The 17,050-nt window shown below is 40.5% G+C and overlaps 3 protein-coding genes across 8 annotated transcripts in view; 1 reads left to right on the plus strand and 2 right to left on the minus strand.

Annotated features, from left to right (window-relative positions):
- The window catches only part of ttc38 (tetratricopeptide repeat domain 38), an 89,773-nt gene that overhangs the window by 49,556 nt on the left and 23,167 nt on the right, over positions 1 to 17,050 (plus strand). For all 5 annotated transcript variants that reach the window (XM_070550467.1, XM_070550464.1, XM_070550465.1 and 2 more), the window contains one exon: positions 3,929 to 3,994. The gene's annotated coding sequence lies outside the window, so the exon portion shown is untranslated. The remainder of the gene's footprint in view (positions 1 to 3,928; positions 3,995 to 17,050) is intronic.
- tspan33b (tetraspanin 33b) overlaps positions 1 to 17,050 on the minus strand; it is a 64,503-nt gene that overhangs the window by 31,079 nt on the left and 16,374 nt on the right. The window contains exon 1 of one of the 2 annotated variants that reach the window (XM_015964103.3): positions 1 to 4,354. This exon is cut by the window's left edge and continues 151 nt beyond it. The exons of the other annotated variant lie outside the window; for it this stretch is intronic. The gene's annotated coding sequence lies outside the window, so the exon portion shown is untranslated. Of the gene's footprint in view, positions 4,355 to 17,050 lie in introns of those variants that run through there. 2 annotated transcript variants of the gene reach the window in all.
- tspan9a (tetraspanin 9a) overlaps positions 5,718 to 17,050 on the minus strand; it is a 137,432-nt gene continuing 126,099 nt past the window's right edge. Inside the window, exon 7 of the mRNA XM_015964984.3 lies at positions 5,718 to 11,438. Coding sequence (XP_015820470.1) covers positions 11,367 to 11,438 — 72 coding nt within the window. The 3' untranslated portion in view covers positions 5,718 to 11,366. The remainder of the gene's footprint in view (positions 11,439 to 17,050) is intronic.

Genomic DNA, 17,050 nt, shown 5'->3' on the forward strand with positions numbered 1-17,050 from the left:
TGACTTGAACACAGCCCTATGTCCAGCCCCACCCAACACATACTCAGCCACCACATGGATCTGTGATGAGAGGGATTGTTGGCACACTGTGAGGGGTGTCACACAGGCCAAAGAAGGGGGTGTAGGTCCATGACGCCGTCCAGTCACACTGGTAGCACCAGAAGCTGTGCAAGCTGACGTTTCAGATTACACATGAAATATCTCTGGGTGTCTTTCGCTGCATGGCTCAGGAGCACTATAAACTTTCTGTTAGTCAATGTAAATCTGATTTTACCCCACTGGCCTTTGTTGTTTAGTCCTTTCTAATTATGTCATCAGTTTTAAGATCCTGCATCTTATTCCAGTAAGAGCTTTGCACACTTGTTTCTGCCTTATTGGGCTTTGCTTTTGAAAGGCTTGTATTTTTGAGCACAGATGACATCTTTGAAGGCTGACGCGCCGCTCTGAAAATAAAACAGAATGACATCTGACAAAGGCTGGACAATGGCATCTTTAAAAGAGGGGACATTTAATGTGGTTTGATGATTTCCTGCATTTCGATCTCTGCTGTTTTCTTGTCTGCTTGAGGGTGAATCGGATGTAATCATCGGACAAATAAAGAAACGAGGCCAACTACTCTGCAGCAAATGACGGGGTCATGCTGTCGGATGTTTCCTAAGTTTCATACTGTAGATGTTGTAGAACATTTATTACTATCTCGTTGAATTTCCAAAAGGAACTCTGAACTGTCCTTGAATGTGCACAATCTGAAGACACATTTTGTTCCCCAACCCAAATTATTCTCCTGTTCAGTGATAAAAAGACAGAAGGTCCCTCAGATGCTCGGTTCTTCAGCAAAGGAACATGAAAACTTGATGAGCTGGTTCCCCGTTTTACAATTTTAATTAACACTGATGAGTGTTGTGAAATCTTGGGAATGAGCTCATCAGAGGCACTTTAGTGTTTACTAGGAATGTAAGAAAATATCGATATAGCAATATATCGCGATATTGTTTCCTGCGATATTTTATCAATGTTCAAAAGCTGTGTATCGATTTTTTTGGAAGAATTTACGTGCAAACATTTGTGTATTTTCTTTTCTTTTGGTGCAAATGAAATGCCGTCCGCTAGTCAGCAGTAGTGTGCAATGGAGTTTGTTTCCACCACTGAAATGTAAATCCCTCTATTATGGTTCAAATACCTCATGTTAATCATGTTAAGTATCAGTTTGGACCATTTATTGAATTTTCCTGCAATAATTTTAGTCTAAAAAAATCGCTAATATTGTCCGACTGAACGTATCGCGATATATCGTGATATATCGTATCATCTCCCCTGTATCGTGATAAGTATCGTATCGCCAGAATTTCACCAATACACATCCCTAGTGTTTACAGTGCTGCACTATCCATGGGATAGTGCAACTATTTGTTTTACTGTTAAATGGATCAAGCAGAATAAAATTTTAACATTGCTAGTGTTATAATGTACATGCACTAAATGTGATGCAACAAGCCGCTGCTTGAATGAACCAACTTGTAGACCCAGAGAGACAAGGTCCTGCCTGAAGTGGAGGAGATAAAGTATCTCTGAGACTTGTTCATGAGTGACAGAATGAATGATGGAGATCGATGGGCGGATTGGTGCTGCATCTGCGGTGATGCAGGCACTGTACTGGTTTGCCTCGTGGCTTAACTCTCGATTTATTGGTCGATTTAGGTTCCAGCCCTCATCTATGGTCACGGAGATTTGGGTGGAGATAAAAAGAAGGTCACAGATACTACCGCTGCACAATATATCGCAAATATATCGTTATCACGATATCAGCATGCACAATATGCATATTGCAAAGAACAGATAAATATAGCAATGAATGGTCAGCTCAAATGTTTGCCACACATAATGCATTCTGTCAATCAAACGGAAATGTTATGTTATTTTTAACAAATCAAATGGAGCTCTTCACCCATTTGGCCAATTGGGCAAAACTTAATTTTGATAGTTAGCGAACACCTGAGTTAGCTTTGTTCTGCTCTTTTTGCTGATTCTGCTTTTCCCGGGATCCACCGATTGCCTTTTCTTGTTCATTTTCTTTTCCCCTTTCCTCACATCTTTTGCTTTTCTCATTTTTATGATATTTTATTTCTTTGTGTTCATTTTTGTTCCTTAGTTAAGTTTTTATTTATAGCATTATTAATCATTATCAAATATAGCATGTTTTCCTAATATTGTGCAGCCCTAACAGATAAAAAAAAACAAGTTTTGGGTGAGAAGCTCCGTCATCCGAGAGGGGCTCGGAGTAGACCTGCTGCTTCTCTAAATCAAGGAGCCGCTTGAGGTGGCTTGGGCATCTGGTGAAGATGCCTCCTGCGTGCCCCCATGGGGAGATTTTCCAATCATGTACAACCAGGAGGAGAGCTAAAGGAAGACCCAGGACACGCTGGAGGGACTATGTTTCTCAGCTGGCCTGGGAACACCTTAGGATTCCCTTAGAGGAGCTGGCCTAACTTGGCGTGGCAAGCCATCTTTTTAAATATGTATTCTGGCCATGACCTATGGAAACAAGCCAGTTGTGGGGCTTAATCTACAGTTGTCTTTCAAACTGTCTCTGCATGCAACGAACAACATGATGTAGTCATCGCAACAGAAATCAGTCAATAAGAAAGTCCGCCATACACCACTGAAGAAGAAAATACATCCTGTTTTGGCGTAAAGAACTTAAGTACCTCTGTCTGCTCATGTCTCAAAGAAAGACCCAAGTCTAAATCGTTCAGATTCGATACCAAAGCCATTTCAAATGAGCGTTGTTCCTGAGCTGACACCATCTTTCTAGTTTTTCTACAACGAAGCTCTGGTTGTAGCCCGCCCAATGAAGGTAGAGCGCTGTGATCGGCAAGACACAAAACCGTTTAGGCCAATGGTAGACCTACCAAGGCAACAGCGGAGCGTAGCTAAACCGACAAGCAGATCATAATCTTCTGGTATGCTACGGTTGGTCTAGATGTCTAGGCTGGGCCCAGATGGATGGTGAGAGGGAAGTCTGCCCCCATGACCTGACCCTGAATAAGCGGAATACAGTGGATAGATACACGAATTAGTCCTGTGGTAACACATTGAGTTGCCTTTATCTCAACTCAGCTTTATTTGTAAATCGCGCCTTACAGGCAAAAAGATGCCACCAAGGCGCTACACTGATCAGGTAAACATAAAACATTAAGTCCAGAAAATAAAAACATCGTATCACAAGATACAGATAAAAAATACAGTGAGTACACAGATTGTTTTAAGTAAAACAATAAACTAGTTAGAGAGATTAAGAGACAGATCATAAAAGTAGGTTTTTAGCCTTGCCTTAAAAACCGCAACAGAGGTGGAGGCCCTTATGCTGAGAGGAAGCTCGTTCCAAGGCTTAGGACCTGCCACAGGAAAGGCCCTATCACCACGGGTCTTTAGGCGCGGTCTTGGGACCGAGAGGAGCACGAGGTTCTCCGAGCGGAGTGACCGTGCGGGGGTGTACGGTTGAAGCAGTGACACCAAGTAAGGAGGGGCCAAACCATTTAACGTTTTAAAAACCAATTAGAGTATTTTAAAACGAATCCTTACATCGATCCTTTAATTCACAAGCTCATTATCCTGTTGTGCTGTTGAAGAAAAAAGTTAGTTTTACACAGTAAATTTTGACTTTGAGTTTGAGTGACTTTCTTTAAACTCTCAATTTCGACATTTCTTATAAACTTAAAAAACCTTTCAGACTTCTAGATTAAACTTAATTTAGATCAGTTTTTTATGGACTTTAGTATTTAAAGCTCTGAAGTACAAAAAATATTTTTTGTGTAAAATTGAGTTTGTTTTGCAGCAAAATGTTTCCAACTCCCTCCACATGATGCTCACTTGTTCAATAGCTTTATCTGGATTTCCATCAGTGAAAAATGATCTTTTTTTATTCTAGGTGGAAGCTGCAGTGGGACTCGTTTGTGAAGCTGAAGCTCCAATAAACTCATACCCTGCAGCAGCGGTAAGTCTTGATCATTCTGACCTGGGGCAGTCCTTGTGGTTTTCCTGAGCTCAGAGGAAAAATCAAAACTTTTATACATTTTTAGACGATGTTAAGTAGTCACTCTACTTTTTGATAAGGATTGGGCCAGACTAGTTTGTGTAAATATTTTCCTTTTAGCTAATTTAAATAGGAGACTAAAATTTCTCAGTTTAATCTTTGGATAAGTGTTTTTTCAATTGTTTAATTAGGTTTAAAAATATTTGATCTATTTTTTTTACTTTTACCATAATTAATCTCTTTTTAAAGCTGTGAAGGTTAAAGAATTAAAGAGCCAAGAGAAATCTTAAGTTTATAAATCCTATTTTTTAATTAAAAAAAAATAACATTGCTGCAGTGCAAAATCTGATCCAAATGGTACAGTTGCAGGAAAAACAAGCCCGAAAGCCACTTTTTTTTGTATCCAACAAGCCCAATCATTTAGAGGAGGAAATGATCCAATTTCATCTAAACGAAAGCCGTCTGAATTCAGGTTAATGAAATGGATTTTCTTTGTAGAGGAAGGAAAACAAATGCAAAGTGGGGTAAAAAAAAATCACAGCTGGTTACTTTCACTTTATTTCAGTACATACTACTTGTACAAAATAATCCGTACAAAGGTCAAAATAGGTCAGTTTTCAGTTTGCATAGAAAAATCAGCGAGTAGAGCGAGACGATAAACTCCACTCACTGTCACACAAACCGTCTGATGACAATTAGGCTAGTAAAGGCGAGATCAAGCTCTGTACAATAATCTGCTGCTGCTCATTCCACTCTGTTAAAGCAGGAGACACATCACCGACGGTTCGTACTTGAATCTTTGTTCCTTTTGTTCTTGGGAGAAAAATAAACCTCCAGCTCAAACTGCCGACTGCATGGCATGATCACATCTCTAGGAAAACTATAATTTTCTAAAAAAAAAAAAAAAAGAGGGCAGTTTGAAGCAGGGATGCCACTCCGTTATTAAACCCATCAGGAGATTTGAATTTGAACATCTTGCCAAGGCGTATTTTGATAATGTACCTTTTTGAGGCCTAAAAGCTGCCCATTTTGTGTTATTAACACTTCATGAATCTCTGTGTTTGCCAACTGTTGCTGTTCATGAAAGGTTGAGCAAGGATGTTGATTGTGGGTTTCCAACTGAAAACTGTACCTCTGTAACCTGAGAAGGCCCGCCTTCTCCCCCATCCTTTGCTGAATAAAGCCCCTGGGAATCTGAGGAGACTTGGGAGTGACGGGGGGAAAAGCCTCAGAGGAGGTTTTTCCCTGCATTAACTCTCCTTTATTTTGGGGACTCAGGGTAAAATGTCTTCCATGTTGTCAAGAGTGTTTATTTTAGGTTCCAGGGTTATGGAGATTAAATATTACCTAACATTAAATATTACCCAACATCTTGGTGGAGAATGCGGGCATGCAGAGCTGGAAAGCTGAAGGCTTTCCCCAGGAGCAGAGGGGGCCTGGTTAGCTCCCTGGAGGGGGTTTCTGTGCCCAGCTCTCGCATGACGATTAATGGACATTACAAATAATCTCTCTCTCTGTGTGTGTGTCGTCCTTTAAGGTAATATGGGATCAATCTGAAATTACCTATCACCCCCCCTCCCCCCCTCAACACAATCCAGCCTATATAACTAACAGCGCCATAAGAAGAGGATAAATCAGAAGCAATGCGTCATTAGACATGAAAGGCAATGACTGTACGCTATCATGGGATTTAGTGACACATTTTCCTTTATTTAAAAATAGTCGATTTTAGAAAATAAAGAGAAGGTTGTCCACCTCTTCATAGATGTGAAAGTCACAGGACAGGCCGCGAGGCGTTGGGGAACGCACCGAGCCGCACACAACATCAAACACACATTTTCATCGTTCAGGTAATCAGCTTGGGCAGAGGGTTATGAGGATCATACAGAAATAATACGCCAATGCTGGTAAATAAAATAAAGGTTGCTCGCAGCAGACAAAAGCCATGTAGCTGCAGGTGCGTTCAGCTTTAAAAGTCTTATTGGGAGCTCTTTCGTGGATGAAAAGGAATTTTTCATTGTCCTTCATACAAGATCAAAATCCAGTCAAATCAACAGTGAGAAAAGACAAAAACATAGATTTACATGAACTTTACACAACTAGTAGTTCAGGAAAATCAAATCAAATGCAAAGTAACTGATACAAGTGGGAGATGTGTATGAATGTGTTGTTAAAGGGGACTTATTATGATTTTATTTACTTGTGTTATAATAGTCCTGTGGTCTATACCAGTGGTTCCCAACCTTTTTCCCAAGGGACCCCTTTTTTACCAGTAAAATTTTTGACGACCCCCTCCCATTCTCTCTTCCAGTACAAACAGTATTAAGAAATGATAAAATTGTTCAAGCACATTTTAATTTGCTTGGATTCAATAGATAACAGTAATAGTAGGCTCCAGTATAGAACAAAGTCATTAACAAAACCAAACAGAGCATAATGTGCTTGACAGTTTGTATTACTTTTCTGAACACATTGTTTCTTGTAAACACTGATAAATCAATCATTCCTTTCAATAAACATTTGACACATAAAAAATACACCGAGCAAAATGTACATAAATGTGTATATTACTGTTTATACTAGATTATTTACTGTGGCGGCTGTGATTAATCAACCAGTCCCATCTTTAATGAACTTTTGACACTTGAAAATAAAACAGTGAGCTGAGCAAAATGTTCTTAAAAGTGTGTTACTTTTTCTGTACTAATTATTTCCTGTCTTAATATCAGTAAACTTTTCACTCATGAAAAAAAAAGTGAGCAAAATGTAGGCTATAAACAAGTAATAAAAAACACACCTCCTCCGCTTGGCATTTCCAGAACATGTTTGATTTTGGCCCTCTTTTATGTTGAATTTATTCCACAGTTTTCATTGGTTCACTCAATCCATTGTTTTACACATTTGTCCTGTACCAGACTGTTTCATCTATTTTGTAATTTGTATTTTGTAATTTGAATTGCTTTTATTGTTTTATTCAATATATTTACCTACAACTGAACCATGTTCAGCGCTTTGGGCTTCCCGACAGGGTTGCGGAAGGCGCTCCATAAATAAAGCTTTGATAGACTGATTGATTGATAAATGAAGTTTTAACCCCTTGAAGTGGAGAGGTCCTGGCGACCCACTGAGAGGCTTTGGCGCCCCCTTGTGGGGGTCGGGACCCCCAGGTTAGGAACCACTGGTCTGTACCAAACATGTTCATGAAGTTCTGTGCTGAAATCACTTGATGTGAGACGAAATTTATGCAGTTTTATTCTTGACAATTTCAGTATTTTCCAGAATGAGTTGTTTCCCAAGCTAGAGCCACGCCCACCCCGTCTCTGCTCAGGCTGCTATAAGCTGAGGAGCTCCGATACCCTGGAAGAGCTCAAAGTAGAGCCACTGCACCTCTCTTGCATGTAAAAAGTCCCATTTGTGGTGTCACAAATGGGAACATTTCAAAACGGCTCGTTTTAGGCACATCATTCCTTTAAAAAAACAGATAGTAGGATTTCTTTCAAAAAGTGAGTTTTGCATAATATTTCCCCTTTAAACAAGTCTTAACGTCGTAAATATGATACAAATAGAAACAAGTTGTTGTAAAATGAGCATATTTACATAGAAACCTGTTATAGTCAAGTGAGATGAGCCTTGTCACACAAAATCGTTCAGTTTCTGCTCCAGGAATACATAACCTGCGTGACATCAGCAATATGCAAAGACATACTGAAGATTATAACTGCACTCCATAATTCAGTCGAACTAGAATCACAAGAAGCATGCAGTACGTCTTTTGTGGACTTCACCCAATGTAATATGCTAAATTTTACTTCTATCAATTCTGGCTTAATTGCTGCATGTCCTTTTAGTATTAAGACAGAAAGGCATTTTAGTCACCCTGCAGAGCAGCTCTGCCAAGCCTAATCCCACAGAGAAAAACTGAATTAACGATGGCAGGTTCTCACAATGAGCATCGCTGAGCGCCTGCCACAAAAGGAAACAAAACGACTGCTTCTACGACGAGAAAAGCAACAGTAATACTGTATAAAACCAAACATTAAAACAGCAACACCCAAAAGGAATATCACTGAAAGTGGCATTCATCCCTGCAATCTAGATGTTAAAAACACACATACAGAGGAACACGTAGCTCTGGAAAAAAAAAACATGAAAACAAAGCAATGGCATCTGGGTCAAAGGGAGTTCACACAGAACGTCGGTACAGTCAGATCATTCAGGGGCAAAAACTTGGAGTCTGCAGGCTGGGGCTCAGAAGTTTCACATCAGAGTCTCTAGGTTTGCTTTTATTTCCACCCTTTTCTCGCGTTTTCTGTACCAGCTGTTTGAAGACGTTTTCAGGTAACGTGAAACGAAGCAACGCAGTAAGATATTTCTTTAGATTTCCTCCTAAAAACCTTCTGCCTGGGAAACGGTGCAATCAGATTTACTTAACGGTTACAGTGATCCCTCCTACACCCCACAGGTGCTTTGAAGTGTGCAAAGAGCTGAGCTGTTTTCCCTGCCAGCGTCTGTATGCAGCACCAGCTGTCTGCAGATCCAAGCAGTAAATAAGGGACGTGTGCAGGGTTTGCAGAGGCAGCCAAGCAGGGGGAATGCAGCCACTCGTGCCTGCAATGTACATCAGCAGCTGTCATGTTACCCCCATGGACGCAACAAGAGGAGCTGGAGCATACGAGGGCAGACAGTACAGTTCAGCTAGTAGGGTTGCTGCCCCTTAACAGTTCAAATACGCTGCTTCCTCATGCACAGCAAACCTCTGCAAATCAAACTGTGGCTCGGATGATGAAAGTCATAAAACCGATTTTTAAAAATCTAAGAATGACCTCTAAAGAAAGTACGAGTGGAACGATGCGCTGCACTGAAAGAATGTTTGAGTTTGACCAATTTTCTCTTCGTTATTAGCTCACGTGGCAGAAAACAAAGTTCAAGACTTCGTCCAAAACCAAACGAATTCTCCATACAACAATTATATGGACCTAAAATTAGAACTCAGCCACTTCAAACCGAATGACACTTTATCGGCTTTAATCAACAGCTGCTGTGGCAGTGCAGGCTGTAGCCGCTGGACCTATGCGAAGTAGCTGCTCCTGAAACACTTTGAACACTGAGCTGATTATGGATCATTTGAGGTGATTAAATAAAGCAAATGTATTCATATAGCCGCACTATACCCGTCAGACAATTTTCAACTGAATATTCAGGCTTTAGCTGGAAGATTATTCCTAAAATAAATGCAACCATTTATATATGCTAAAAATAAAAGCTAACATTCTGTAGGAACAACACAAATGGATGGATTTCAAATGAACATACGCCAAAAAATGTAAAAAGCAACACAATGCTGAGTTGCTATTAAAATTCAGAGCTGCAGCAACAGCAAAAAACAAAGGGAAGAAGCTGCAGAGGCGGGCAAGGTAGGGAAAATGAGCCAATGGAATTGCATGAGCAAATGCTTTCAAACAAAATTCCCAGTATTTCATCCTCCTGTGTTTAATGTGAACCTAAGCCCGCACAACTTTCAAGTTCCAACCACTTAATCAAACTGTCACCGACTGACTCTCTAACTCAACACGGACCTATTTTGCTTTGCCAAAACGAGCTGCAAAGTATATTTCTCACGAACAGTCACTGTAAAAGACGGCTGATCTGACAGAACTCTAGATTTGTTTCATTATTCTAATTTAGCTTTGCCTCTTTGATCCTTTAACATCTTTAGATGTCACAACGACTTTGCTTTAAAAACGCCATAAAAAATAAAACGAGATATAAGCCTGACACCCACAGCTAAAGGGATTCCCTAACAATAAAGGTAGCTCTTTATAACAGCCAATCTTCAGAGGCTCTGAAGAGACAAACTGGAGGGCTATACTGTTTAAGTCAGCGAGAGCTGAGGAGTATTTTGGGTCTACAGGAGGTAGGCTGATACTCGGGCGTCCTGCGGTGCATCAGTACGTAAACAGACATCAACGGACGTGTCCTACAGGGCATGTTGCCATACCTTTCTGCCTGGCTTTGATCTGCCTACATTTGAGCCACCCCCTCTTCTCGTGGCTGCGTGAAACGTAAGCTTACATGAAATATGAGTAGCTGCGAAAGAGAGGTGCAATGGAGTAATGAGGAATGAATGTCAAATTCGAAGCTTCCTGACACGTGCAAAGAGATTCGGGGTGTGGGGAGAAAAATGGAGACAGGGGCTGATAGGAGGAGGAGGAGGAGGAGGAAGCCTCCGGCCGTCCTCGTGCCAACACTATTGATGACTGAAGCAAGACTGTTTGGCGCTTTTTCTCAGTAATGCCATGTGCCCGCTCCCCGTCCCGCTCGCTCCCCGCAGCTCTGCTCGCGTGATCAAACAAAGACAGCGAACACACAAACACATTCTAGTCTCAAAGTCAACACTTCATCACCCGGATCACATTGTTTCACAGGACACGTGAAGCACTAAGAAACCATTTAACACCAGATGCGTCTCACCAGGAACTGTAATACCAGTGCTGTCTGGCACCGCGTCGTGTGTGTGGTAACAGGCAGATTTGTGCATTACGGTTTATACTTCAGTGGATATCAGAGACATTTCCATATAAATGATTGCAAAATGTTCCTCCAACACTATGTCTATAACCAAAAATTCATTAGAAACCACGCCGACAGGTCTGTGCCCCCAACAGCAACGTGATCTACACACACACACACACACACCGCATGTATGAGCGCACTGATCCGCTCAGCGCTTACATTCCACAGGAGCGCCAAAGGTAAACAAAGCAAAAATAAAAACTAAAAATCTAGGGGGTTTACAATAAAACCGCAACATTTCAAAGACACGGGGAAGTGAGTGACGTAAAGAACTAAGCACGCCGTATCGGGTCTTTATTCATTTACAAGTAAAAATAAAAATAGTGGGCTTCAGAAAAGAGAATAAACCTCCACATTCTCCATTCCATGGGTTTGCTTTGCCTTGGAGACGATGTCTGAGAATTAGTAAACTCTTCATGTCCTCAGAATCCACCAGTCCTTCCTGCAGATTGTTAGTTCAACCCAAAAAACCAAAACGAGACAAAAATATAAAGTATACTTCATTAATAACCAGCGGATTTTTCCTCACTTGCCAAAAGTAGGTGTCCCTTCTGTTCCAGTTGTGTTACTCTTTGGCAAAATGAACGGTAAGAGAAAGGAGCAAAAAAGTGCGGGAACACAGCTGGAATCTGTACAGTTCTAGGAAGAGGGCAAAGGATGCTCTACAGATGTAAAGTGAGAAGGAAGCATAAACGTTTATATCAGAGTCTTATCCCATCAGGCAGTGGGGCTCCTCCACGTCAGGTGCCTCCACCCGAGGCTAAGCGTCGTACTTTTTCCCCGTTCTGTGGATGTGGTGGAACAGTGTCATGGAGAATGCCATTCCTAGGAGCTGCAAGGAAAAGGAGAGGGAGAATTTGAATTTTGTATCACTGTTCATTAGGGATGGGTACCGAATTCGGCACCGACTGAATTCCACAGTACCGACTGAGTACCGATTCACATCATATGAAATGGTGCCTTGTTTCAGTACCTGTGCCGCTCGCCGGCGCAAGCTGTAAACAAAGCAGCACGGCAGAGAGGAAGCGTTCTGAAGTTTGGGTCCACTTTACTCAATGGGATGGGTAACTGGGTGATGATGAAACCAGTAAAAACGATCTAAGTGAGGCATCATCATCTTAATCTGCTCGGTAGGTAAATAAAATGTTTAAGATAACGGTAGCTTGAAATGTTAGCTTCCGTTCAGCTAATGCTGCCTTTGCTTTATCCTTGGAATGCCGAAATTCCGACTAGAAGAAAGCAAATGTGCTCTGAGGTTTGGCTTCACTTCACTAAATGCGATAGGCTATTGGGTGATGAGGAAACCAGCGACAACGATCTGAGTATGAGGCATCGTTTAAGACCACGTTAGCTTGATAGTTTTGTTTTTGTTTACATAGCTAATGGTGTGTTCGCTTTCTCCTCAGAAATTCCAACTTCTGAGTAGGGAAAATAAACTGTTTGAAAAAGGCCGGCAAAAGGAATGAATATACACAGAAAATTTAGTTCACAGCAAATGTTTACTTTTAGGGCTGCACAATGTATCGCAAATATATCGTTATAGCGATATCAGCATGCGCAATATGCATATCGCAAAGAATGGTCAGCTGAACTGTTTGCTACACATAATGCATTCTGTCAAATGGAAGAATGATGTTTTTTTAACAAATCAAAAGAGCTCTTCGCCCATTTGGCCAATTGGGTGGGTTCTCATAGGTTAGATGTCCGCCCCGAGGCGGACATCACATAATTTTGATGGTTAGCAAACACCTGAGTTAGCTTGTTCTGCTCTTTCTGCTGATTCTGCTTTTCCCGGGATCCACTGATTGCCTTTTGTTGTTCATTTTCTTTTTCCCTTTCCTCGCATCTTTTGCTTTTCTCATCTTTATGAATTTTTTAGTCTTTTTTTTATTTCTTTGTTTTCGATTATTTTTGTTCCTGAGTTAAGTTTTTATTTATCGCGAGTAATTTCGTCTTCACAGTATTAATCACTGTTATTGAATATTATGCAGCCCTGTTTGCTTCAGTGTAATTTGCAGTTTATAAAACTACAAAGACCCACTCATCACACAGTTTGTCCAGAGGGAAAAGAAGAAGAAAAGGAGTACATGAAGCTGGGTTTAGTTTGTATTTTAATATTGTGGTGTTTCACAAACTGTTGTATGGTGTTGAAGTTTGCTTTAGTTTGCTGTTGTATGGTGCATTTGTAGTTTAGAATACATAACATAGTAATAACATAGTTATTCCAGAGGGCTTGGAAGAGGATTAGGAGTACATGGAGCTGGGTTTGTTTTTGCGTCATTTAGAAACAGTCGTTAAAAGTTTTCATATTGAAGAATTTTGTACAACACTACGATGATAAAATACAAACAGTTGTATGTTATATTTATCAAATATGGGTATATATTTAATTTAAAAAACAATTAAAATAATTACTAAACACTCAAAAGTATCGAAAACTGGTACCGTTAAGTACCGGTATCGATTTGTAGATACCGGGAATTGTATCAGTTCAAATGTCAAAGGTACCCATCCCTACTGTTTATTATAGTTGGTGTGTGTGCGTGTGTGTGTATTCCATCTGATTGTGATTTTGATGCACCATACACCCAGTAGTGACGTAAAGACATTTTTCTGCTCCTTCTTCTCTGATGGTCTTCAAACATGAGCTTTGGAATTGGTTTGATGGAGGAAAATGTGTGCGTGCATGAGCATCAAGTCAATCAAGTAGATTCAGAAAGTCAGCCATCTCTTTGAAGTTCCCATTACTCCTGATTCTTCCACATCAAACACTGGCTGATCCTAAAACCATTATGTCGGAAAGTTTGAATGACAGAGAAAAATACAATCTGGAGCGATATTTTTTGAAGTAAAAAGGCAAAGTTGTGTGGCCAGCCATTTAGTTCGAGTCTAAATCTAACTCATTGAGCTTTGAAAAAGCAAAATGCTATTTTAAGATGCTGCAAATAAACCCAGAAGCACCGTGCCAGGTAAACATCCATCTAAGGTAGGAGTTAGGACTGAAGAGAAGCTGCCTCAGAGTCAACCCATTTATTTACATGCAGCTTATCTGGAAGCTGCTGTCCACTTCATTCAGTCTGCTGCCTGGCAGCAACGGCAGGACGTTCCAGAGCTTTAATCATTCATCTACCGCTCCACTGATGAACACATTTCAGAGGGTTTTATAAACCCTGCATGTACAGTGTGTCGGTTTCAGTCGAAGTTTAGTTTAAATGATTCATAAAATACAACAAAACACCTGCAGCTGCTAATGATCATCTTTATTGGTACATCATCGATGCTGCTGTTGAATAAGCAGAAGGTCCTCACTTTCGCCACCCAGAGATCAACTCTGTGAATGCGTGTGTTTGTGTAAGGCAAAGTAAAAAAAAAAAAAAAAAAAACAGAAAAAACAAGATTAGCTTGCATTTTCTGCAACAGCAACAGCATTGCTAACAGCAAAGTTTTACAGAAGTCCTTGGATTTGTTGCCTTCGCATTGTCTGATGTCTGGTTGACGAGGCTAAATTACAGATTTTATTCAATCATACTGAATTCAGATTTTCACTGGAGCTTGTGAAGCTCATATAATAATAGTAATTGAGTTTTATTTAGTTTTAAAAGTCAGATTTCTCAGCCTCCTGATAAACAGATCTTAAATGACAGCTAAATGATCAGTTTTCTGGAGTTTCCGCTTTAAACAACTAAAACTCTCATTTGGTTTTATTCCCTTTTTAGTTTCTGCTTGATCAAAAATCTAAAAATACAAAATCACTGACAGCTTTATTTAACTCCACAGAAGGTGAAATATCCCTGCAGCGGATGCGGACGTGTTAAAAAACCCCCGCTCTGTCTTGTGCACCACTGTCGTCACAAACCTGTCTGAGATGGATCGATCTTCTGTTTGCGCCTCTTTGAGAGAATGTTTTCACACTCTCGTCTTTGTAGATTCACAACTACGTCCATGCCAGATCTATTCCTGGGTCAGCTTCCACAGCAACACTTCTTTTGAGGCCGTTTAATCTCCGCCTCACATTTCTGACAAAACTTCACCTTCAAATCATTTCCACTCCTCCAGCCCTCCTGAGGCAATCACTGCAGCTGTTGTCGACCTAAATGCAACCTCTCATCCTTATTTACTTTTGACGCGCACATTTATGTTTGCATACTTATATCTCCTATATTAGTGCTCCCTCTGTGTTATTCCCTGCAGTCACTTCCTCTCCACTTTGATTGCACGTCTTGCTTTATTTCTTTTGTGCTTCCTGAAACGTCTGCGACTGTGCTCGTGGCAAGACACGTCTTTAGTCACGCTTCCTTCAGACCAAGGTGGTTTCACCAGGAAATCTTTTGGTTGAAGTTTCTGTTTTTTTTTTTTGGGGGGGGGGGGGGAACTGAGTTTGAGCATTAAGGTCGGTGTTAAGATAATGTTTAAATACCTCTGAGTGCTAATTTGGACAGTTGACTTTATATTCAAGCTTTGATAATTTGCCTTTGCATTAACATTAAATGATTGTTTCTGTGCAGCTGAAGCAGGGTAAGTCTTAAGAAGTCTTAAATTTGCTTTTCCAAATTTAAGGCCTTAAAAATCCATAAAAATGACAAATGATCCTTAAATACAGTTTCCAAAGGTCTTAAATTACCAACGACCCAATAAACAAGATTCTTTTATTTCTATAAAATTTTCAGCATTTTGTGTGTACGATATTGGCATTAGTGGAACCGTACACATTCAGTTGGTTGTGAAAGGGGGCTATTTTTAGATGAGCACATTAGCTGGTTAAGCTAGTGGGAGCTTGTGCCACGGAAGTGCAAGTTTAATGGTAATTGGATGGCTAATCCCACGTTCGCGACGTGGTTAGCACCAGTTCCAGGCAATAGCTGGAAATTATAGCTTAAATTTTATTTTACAAAAAGTTGCTTAAATTTGGTCAAAGTGGCCTTAAAAAAGGTCTTAAAAAGTCTTAAATTTGGCTCCCTTAAACCTGCAGATACCCTGTCTACTGTACAGTCACAGGTGGGAGGGAGATCATGGGAGAAGCGCAGAGCACATTGTCTCCTGCAGGTTGATGACCTCGCCAGGCTGAAGTCCACCAATCCGAAGGGGGTGGGGGGTGGGGGTGGGGGTGTAGGTCGGGTTTTCACAGCATCTGTCTGCATTCCTTCGTGGGGGTTTGTTGCTTGCAGCTCAAGGCTACCAGGGCGTCAGATTCAGAAAACAAGAATTTGTTTGGGTCAGGCTGAGATAATTTTCCTCTCTGCCTTCAGTCTTTAAACTGGTCATTCCAGTCCTTCAGTGAAGCCAATTTGGGTTTTTAAACTTGTCCATACCGTCCGGTGACCCTCTCCGAGATGACGTCAATTTTGCGCACTAATACCGGTATTGCAGCTAGAACATTGTCCAGCTTACGATTCACCTCAAGTAACGTCCCAGTCTGTGAAGTCTCCACACGGATGGTGCTTTCCGTGGGTGCGGGTCGCCCTCCAATCGCTCCCGTCTTAAAAGTCTTGAATTTGGCTCCCTCAAACCTGCAGATACCCTGTGAAGACGCAAACACTGTGCATCCGTAACAGTGTTCTGCTTCGGGTTTGTAAAATACATTTTGTACCTTCTCCTTTGTGCCTATGAAAAGAAAAATAGGCACCCTCAAATTCTGGTTTTGAAATGTGCCTATTAGAAAAAATAGTTCACACGCACCTGTAATCAATTTAGTCACCTATTATACTAACAGGTATGTTTTCAGTCAGTCACAGAACCTGAAACACCTGCAGAGTATTCACACATGTACAGAAAGAACAAACAAATTCTGCTCGAGAAGACCTAAAAATTTTCTGCAGCTCCATTGTAATTTGCCTGCATATTAAAGGTGTAGTTTACATGTTTGTGTAATACATTTGCAGTGTTCTCTAGTGTGAATCAACACATTATGAGTCTTTTTTTTTAAAGCTGAGATTCAGAAGTTTGCTGGTGCAGAGATGGGCTGAAAACAGCAGGATTACTCAATATTTGGGCTGCAACAAACAATGAATCTGATTAAATGGGAAAATTGAAAAAAAAAACTTCTGTGGAAACATTTATTCTCTCCTTCCTTCACTTTAACAACAAAACATGATTAGAAAACAGTTCAATAGCATGCAAAACAACATGCTATCAACTAAATATATCCATAATTAAACTATGATCAGTAAAATTTTACGTATTTCATTAACATGTTCAGTAGTAAGCTACTGGAAATGCTAATAACATTTAATTTCTACAGCAAAAAATGTAATGGTGACATATTTATTATGTACAGTTTGGCAATAATACAGTTTAAATTATGTTCGCAGATAGATGCGTTTGTGAATTACATGTTACAGTGGCTTGCCATAATCCTGCTGCAGTGGTTCTGCTCCACAGCGCCGCAGACCGCTAAGAATAAACAGGATGGTGAGGTCTTTTCTTCCGCTTGTAGAGTTTAGATAT

The sequence above is a fragment of the Nothobranchius furzeri genome, chromosome 4 (genome assembly GCF_043380555.1).
Source record: "Nothobranchius furzeri strain GRZ-AD chromosome 4, NfurGRZ-RIMD1, whole genome shotgun sequence".
NCBI classification, from domain to species: Eukaryota; Metazoa; Chordata; class Actinopteri; order Cyprinodontiformes; family Nothobranchiidae; genus Nothobranchius; species Nothobranchius furzeri.